We start from the raw sequence: 7500 nt of genomic DNA, 5'->3' as shown, positions 1-7500 counted from the left end.
AAGCAAGCCTTGCGGATTGCTCCGTCCTGTCTGAGGTGCTGTCCATCCCCATGAGCACAACAGTGGTCTCCAGTAGCAGTAGCTACAGTGATGCATTATGTCTAACTATGTAGCTACAGTGAAGCATTATGTCTAACTATGTAGCTACAGTGATGCATTATGTCTAACTATGTAGCTACAGTGATGCATTATGTCTAACAACTACTTATAGTTATAATTAAGTAACTGTAGTGAAGCAGGCATGCTTTCTTGGTTCTTGTTGTGCTCTTGTTAGGCACTTCACCCTCCTGCCCTACCTAGGTCATTCTACATCTGCAAAAGAAGCCGGTAGCATTATTAATAGATGAGCTTCAAAACAAGCCAAACAGCTTTGCTAAATTACCTTCAGTTTAACTCATGCATAGCCACGCGTTCACTTAATCATGTCTCCTCATTGTAGCACTGCAAATTGTTTAGTTTTTAATATCAAACCAAATGTGTGGCCATGGTAAACAACTCTTTGACTTCAGCACAGCACCAATATTATTGCATCTAATTTCTGCCATTTATCCTTTTGTCTTCCTTTTCAGTTTCGCTGAGAGAGAGCTCAGGTAGGTGGCCAGTATGAACTCCTGCAGTGAAGTGTGATGCAGAGAGGCCAATGCGGGGTGGAGACTCGACCCAGTGAAGATGGGCTAATCACACCATGGGAGAATAGGTCCTTTAAATAAGGGCGGTCCCTCTTACAAAGCCTCAGAGACTCCACTCCCCCGCCCGTAATTACTCTCCATTCTGCATTTCAGCGTGCCCCTCTTATCCATAGTCTAATGACGCTCAGCTTCGCGTGTGGACCGCTGCACAGCAGGCTTTATTCCTGCTCATTACCGCTCTTTAAATGGGTCGCACTCATGAAATGGCCTTTTCTTCGGCTTGTCCGTGATATGACGGTTTGCCTGAGCGCTGGCTGTGATCGGTAGGTGCAGACGAGCAGGCGAGACGTAGGTGCAGACGAGCAGTCCTCGCCCAGGCGAGACGTTGCCCTAAAACTCCTCTCCCATGTCTGCCGTCCACTGGCTTTTGTGCGCGAGAGCATTGCTGTGGTTGTATGTAAACCATTGCCTGGGTGACATTTGGTCAAGATGGGATATGCTGTGAGTTGTTTGTCATTTCAGTAATAATTCTTTGGGTTAAAATTCAGTATTCGTCTCAAAGGCAGAGTATCTCTGTATGTTCATTCTGTTTTGATACACTTGAGCTGGGTCATCATTGTTCTGTAGCCCCTGATCACCTGTCTGAGCCATGTTGGACACTTCAGAGGAACAAAAAGGGTCTAAAAAGACTCTTGTTCTTCTTTCTTTTTCACTTTGCCTGTCCTTTTATTCTTTTGATATCTGTACCTCAGACAAATTTGAGTGCATATCTTCCTTACAGTAGATTTTTAGCATGTCAGTGTGGACAATTTAAAGAAACCCAGCCACTGGATTATGAATGTGTTGAGCTGGTAAAGACAGTGGGAGAGGTCAGACAGACTTGTGTGTTAGAGAGCCTGATGCAGGGCTGTGCCATTATTAACCAGCAGGTCTGTAAAGTTGGATCCTTTTGGCGTGTTGGTTGTGTCAAGGCCAGCCAGGGTTTTCCCCGTACACGTCATTGTGGGAGGAGCTAAAAATGCAGCCTTTTTTGTTCAAGCATCCCTGATATACAGTCATACACTAAATCAGACATCTATTGACATGCAAATCAGAAAACTGAACACAAAGACATCACATTCTAAACCTTTTTGCATCTGGCGAGAGTAGATATTGGACTCTCCACAGACATCAGTCTCTGCATATCGTCTCCCCATTGTCCTGTTGGTCTCCTTAACATCTCCTCAGCTGGAACTGACTCTCAGCTGACATAGGACCTCTTCCTCATTTCAGAGCATCTTGGGCCTTTTCGCTGTCTCCTGAAACAGCATCTTTAGCCCTAAAACCCCCTCGGCATCTCCCCCTCCGCGTCTCCTCTTCCATGTCTCTCCTGCTGGTTTCGTTATCTGATTGTAAGATGCTCCTCCTCAAAATCTGCTCTAATAATCAAGCTGCAGCTGCAAGGGATGGCACCATAACAGGCCTCTAGCCACGCCCACGCAGTAGCACCACACCCACCCGAGAGAGCGTCCCACCCCCTGAACACACACAGTAGCCCATCTCATGCTCAGTTAAAACTGAAGACAGATTCCTTTGTGCTGCCTGAATACTTTTGCTTCTCAATAATACTTGGGTTGTTTAGTATTGTCAATTCTGCATGCTTATGGTGTGATCCCTACAAAGTAGATCTTGTTTTTTTTTTGTTACCGAGTGCTTGGTTGAGTATTAGTAATGTTTCTAACTTTGGATGTTAAGTCCTTTTACCATATTTGTCACTGTTATTTATGTATGTAGTGCGCACACTCTTGAACTCCTATTTTTTGTAGTTCATAGACTGAGGCTTGTTCCCTTGCAGATGCAAGATGTCTGATTGGTGTATGGCTGTGTTTTGATTTGGTTTGTATCATTTATGATCGACTGTTATTTGCCATTCATGGTTAAACTACTATTTGCGTGTGTGTTTGATTTACAGAACAGGCCGCCGGCGGTTCAGGGCACCCAACACCAGACACCATCTCCGGCCTGTACGAACCCAAACCCGAACCCCGCCCTGATGAGCTCGCCCTGGGTGAGACAGAGAGCCCCCGTCGAACTGAATGCACCCTCCATCCACTACACTCGCGGGCCTGAAACCAACATGCACTTTCTGCACCTTTTTAAAAAATCCCCCCCCCCCCCCCCGCTACTTCTGCTGCATCCTCACGCGAGCTTGCATGCCTGACCGTGCTTAAAGAGGAGGAGCGTGCACAGACCCATACCAGCACGGCTGCTGTCGATGCTCGGCCTCTCGACGCCGTTCTGATATGCTTGGATGGGTTTTTTCTCACTTTTTCTCCTCCTCTTTCTCTTGGCAACAGTACCGCTACCAGGACGACGAGTCCCTGCCCCCCGAGCACAACTTCCCGCGGCTCACCGACGAAGTGCGGGCGCCCGAGCTAGTGCACGTGTCGGAGAAGAACCTGTCGGAGATCGAGAACGTGCACGGATACGTCTCCCATTCTCACATCTCGCCGCTGAAGGTCAGTGACCTCACCGCCAGCCATGCCATTGCCATGAGAGTCCGCAGCCTCTCCCTTTGTCTCCCTTTGTCTCCCTTTGTCTCGCTGTATTGTCGTTTGCTGCGGGCATTCTCTCCCTTTTCATTGTCCTGCACATCCTCCAATCCTTCTCTCTCAGCTGCCCCTCATGCACAGAGCCATGCCATAGAGGATCAGGCTCCAGTGGACAAGGCTTGAACCTCAGCGCCACATCCGTTAGGCTAGACAGCACAGGTCCTCGGCATGCCCACGCTCCGAGGTTAACTGCTGCAGCATCAGCTACACCCACGCCCCTGACGCTCGCCCCCAAGCGCAGGGCGTCTCTCCGCCTCTGTCCACTCAACAGGCGAAGAGACGAGCCAACAGCAGTGCCGTGTGAGGCTCTGTCGAGGAGTGTGGAATCCTCCCCACACCCTCCCGTCCAACACCTGCTCCCGCAGATGATGCCTGCGCTGAGCATAGCTGCCTTCGTGCTGTTCTGCCATCTTTCCCAGCATGCCTGGGAAGGGGCCTTTATTTGTTTGTTTTGTTTGTTTGCACATATATGTAGTTTTAGATTTAGGCAGCTATGTGGCTGAATGGCTACCCCCTGATAGTTCATCGTATTGCAATGTGGATGGTCAACACTAGATGGCAACACAACTCTAGCTCCGTCCACAAGGCTGAGTGTAATCTTTGGCCCGAGGCTTACGTTGAACAGTCTTGAATTTTTTTTTTTTTACATCATTACAGATATAAGATGGAATGCTATTTTAACCACCTAAATGAAACCTAATTGTAAAAAAGCACAGAAGGTAGTGATACAGGAGTGAAAGGTATGCGGTACAATCCCTTTTGATCTCTGGCTATGGCGTGTAATCCAGTATTACCCAGCCGGACACGCACTGCCTATTTTGTACTTCCACGGTGTGTGTGTGTGTGTGTGTGTGTTTTTATGTGTTTGGGTGTGTAAGTAAGTAGGCAGGTCTGCACGTAGTGCTTTTGGAGGCTTTAACCCTCTCTGGTGAGAGTGACAATGTGGTTCCTGCCACTGGCGGCCTTTTCTCTGTCCTGCAGAGCTGCGCCATGTTTGGACACTCCGTCACTGGGCACGAGCAGCCTGTCGAGCAGCTTTGCAGGTGCCGCTAGCCACGATCGCACCGTGGCAGCCGGCCGGGTGTAGCCGTTCCTCCGCCCTCGCCGCGTCGCTGCGTTGACGCCTCCAAACTAGACAGCAGGATTCACAAAAGCTTTGAGGGCCACCTCAGAGCACAAATTGTGCTGGCAGAAACGCTTCGAAATAACAAGCACCCTGTCTCAGAGCGGCGGAAAGGCCTTGGGCGTGCGTGGCGGAGCAGAGCTGGCAGGGAGCAGTTATCTGTTGTGCGCAGCCTCGCTGCGTCACCAGCTCTGGCGTGGTTATGTTACTGGGCGTCATCACGGCGTCCAGATGTTCTTGTAGCTCTTCTGTTCAGCTGTGCTGTTCAGAGACGCTGTGCTATCTTATGATCACTCACTCATTTATCTGAAATGTACCCTCCAGCCCGCTCTCACTATGGCTCACGGAGCGTACCTGTTTTCTCATCCCAGGCTCCTGCTGTGACTCAAGGAGTGTGCCTGTGTTCTCACCCCTGTCTCCCGCTGTGACTCATGGAGTGTGCCTGTGTCCTCACCCCTGTCTCCCGCTGTGACTCATGGAGTGTTCCTGTGTTCTCACCCCTGTCTCCCGCTGTGACTCATGGAGTGTTCCTGTGTTCTCACCCCTGTCTCCCGTTGTGACTCATGGAGTGTGCCTCATGGAGTGTACCTGTGTTCTCACCCCGTCTTCCGCTGTGACTCATGGAGTGTTCCTGTGTTCTCACCCCTGTCTCTCACTGTGACTCATGGAGTGTGCCTGTGTTCTCACCCCGTCTTCCGCTGTGACTCATGGAGTGTGCCTGTGTTCTCACCCCTGTCTCCCGCTGTGACTCATGGAGTGTTCCTGTGTTCTCACCCCTGTCTCTCACTGTGACTCATGGAGTGTGCCTGTGTTCTCACCCCGTCTTCCGCTGTGACTCATGGAGTGTGCCTGTGTTCTCACCCCGTCTTCCGCTGTGACTCATGGAGTGTGCCTGTGTTCTCACCCCGTCTTCCGCTGTGACTCATGGAGTGTGCCTGTGTTCTCGCCCCTGTCTCCTTTTCTTCTCTTTCTAAGTCAGTTCTACTCACTAGTGATTGCCTTTTTTTTGTTGCTTTGTGTTTCTTGTTCTCACCTGCAGCCTGCTCTGGTTACCCGGTTTGATCTAACATATCCGGGCGTGACCGCCGCAAACTACCTGGCAAGTTCAACGGTTTATTTTGAATGTCTGTTTTTTGTTTTTTCCCTCCTGTGGGTTTCTATTGTCTGTGTCTCCAAAGGAACACCCCATAGTGTGTTCGTGTCAGCGTTCCGGTGTCGTGCTCCCATTTGTTGCATGGATATTCTTCCGAGGGTCTCTGACAGCAAGCTGTTAGGGCTCCTCGGTGGTCCACTGTTTCCCTTTGAAGAAGTCCAGTTGGGTTTTGTTCTAGTTGTGCTCTGGTTGAAAGACCTCAGACCATGGAAAAACACAGATGCTCTGCTGACGATTCTCTGCAATGTATATCTTCTTTTTTTATGTGTAAATGATGTTTGGGATATTGCTTATATATTATGTTTGTTTTTGTGTATGATGTATGTGGAATATTTGGCCACGTCTTGTCTTTCTGTGGTTTTGCTCCCATTGTATGTGCTTTCAGGTTAAATAGGATGATATAATATTAGATTTAAAATATTACGAGAAGCTGTAACAGATAGGCAGCTTCTTTGCAGCATCTAAACTAGTGAGATCAACACTGAAAGCTGAACAGATGTACCGTGAGAACTCTTGTGATAATTGCAGCTTTTATATTAGTGTTTCCAGCTCCTGGGGACCCACCACACGCTCCACGTTTAAGCTCCAGCCTGTGTCTCATCACACCTCCATCAGTGTTTTAGTAGCACGGAGGACCTGCTACAGGGCACCCTGGGGGCCAGGCTGGAGTGAAAACGTGGACTGGCTTGAGAAACACTATTGTACAAGTCATATGGTCACAACAGAGCAATGTGCCAATGTGCTAGTTGTCTTCTGGACAGGCTGTTTATGTTGACGCTCAGAGGCACTGTCTCCTCCACTGTCTGGGTGGAAACCTTTCCTAACGTCGCCCCAGCGGGCAAACGTCGGATAGCGCGCGAACAAGCGGCCGGAAAGCTGAGCTGTAAGCGTTTGCTGCTCATTCTCGTGCACCTCACCCTGGCTCCTTGATTAAATCGCTATCGACTTTTTCTGCCGGTAATTACTAGCCTTGGCACCTCGTCGTGCCTCACTGCAACAGAGAGAAAAAGGGGAGACAGGGATGAGAGAAAAGGATAAGAGAGGGGGCTAAGGGGAGAGAAGAGCATGAGATGGAGGGAGCTACAGTGAGAGCAAAGAATGAGAGCGGGAGCTACGGTGAGACATAGGAATGAGGGAGAAGGAGCTATGGTGAGAGAGAAGAAAGAGAGAGGGATGAGAGAAAATATGAGAGAGGGGGAGCTAAGCTTGGAGAAAAGGACGAGATGGAGCTAGGGTGAGTGTGAGTTCAACTGCTGGTCCTTTTTGTTGAAAAGCGGTGAAGAGGGCCAGGGTGTCGTGCTGATCACACGCCTGGCCCGCGCCCTAGCGTGTGAGGCATTCTACCCCTGCTCTGAGAGAGCACTCACTCACCGTGCTATGATGGTTGCTGAGGTTGTCTCGTAGCGGCATCAACCCAGGCGTCCTCCTTCAACCCCGTCTGCTCCTGCACAGTGCGGGCAGGTTGGCCGCCACTGCGAACCAGCATGGTGACAGCGTGTGTTTTTAACAGCTAAGCCGCCCGTCAGGAGAGGGCGAGCGCTCTTCAGCACGCGAGTCACGGCGGTCGGAGGGCTTCTGGCTCCTGCACACACCGCTCCGTGGGTGGATGGGGTCGGACGAGGTTGTGTGAGTGTTTGATGATAGAGCTGGGCACAGGGTTAATGGCCAAGGTACGCTTATCTCTGCGCCCTGGTAAAATAATGAGAGCACAGTGTGGATCCAGCGATGCACTGATTGTCTGGGAGATGAGAAGTGAGTCGGAATTAGAAATCCGACAGCAGAGAGGAGGTGAGAAGGAGGGGAGGGACCTCATTCAAAGGAGAGATTAATGGTGTGCTGGCTTATCAGCAATGAAAATGCCCCTGTGTTGATCTTTAAATGATTTTAAAGTTAAATTTAAGTTATATTTAAGTTAAACACACACACACACACACACACACACACACACACACTGTAAAGTGGTCTCTTATTTTGCAGAATAGATGCCTCATCATCTCTCTTGAT

At 49.7% G+C, this 7500-nt stretch overlaps 1 protein-coding gene across 21 annotated transcripts in view; it reads left to right on the top strand.

Annotated features, from left to right (window-relative positions):
* dlg2 (discs, large homolog 2 (Drosophila)) overlaps positions 1–7500 on the top strand; it is a 155089-nt gene that overhangs the window by 63416 nt on the left and 84173 nt on the right. For 15 of the 21 annotated variants that reach the window (XM_035535275.1, XM_035535287.1, XM_035535286.1 and 12 more), the window contains 3 exons: positions 2581–2676; positions 2966–3127; positions 5383–5442. In XM_035535275.1, coding sequence (XP_035391168.1) covers positions 2581–2676; positions 2966–3127; positions 5383–5442 — 318 coding nt within the window. The remainder of the gene's footprint in view (positions 1–2580; positions 2677–2965; positions 3128–5382; positions 5443–7500) is intronic. The other 6 variants (XM_035535289.1, XM_035535299.1, XM_035535280.1 and 3 more) reach the window with 1 other exon arrangement.

The sequence above is a fragment of the Electrophorus electricus genome, chromosome 17 (assembly GCF_013358815.1).
Source record: "Electrophorus electricus isolate fEleEle1 chromosome 17, fEleEle1.pri, whole genome shotgun sequence".
Classification (NCBI taxonomy): domain Eukaryota; kingdom Metazoa; phylum Chordata; class Actinopteri; order Gymnotiformes; family Gymnotidae; genus Electrophorus; species Electrophorus electricus.
The sequence above is the reverse complement of the archived record's forward strand: the minus strand, read 5'-3'. Positions and strand labels throughout refer to the sequence as shown.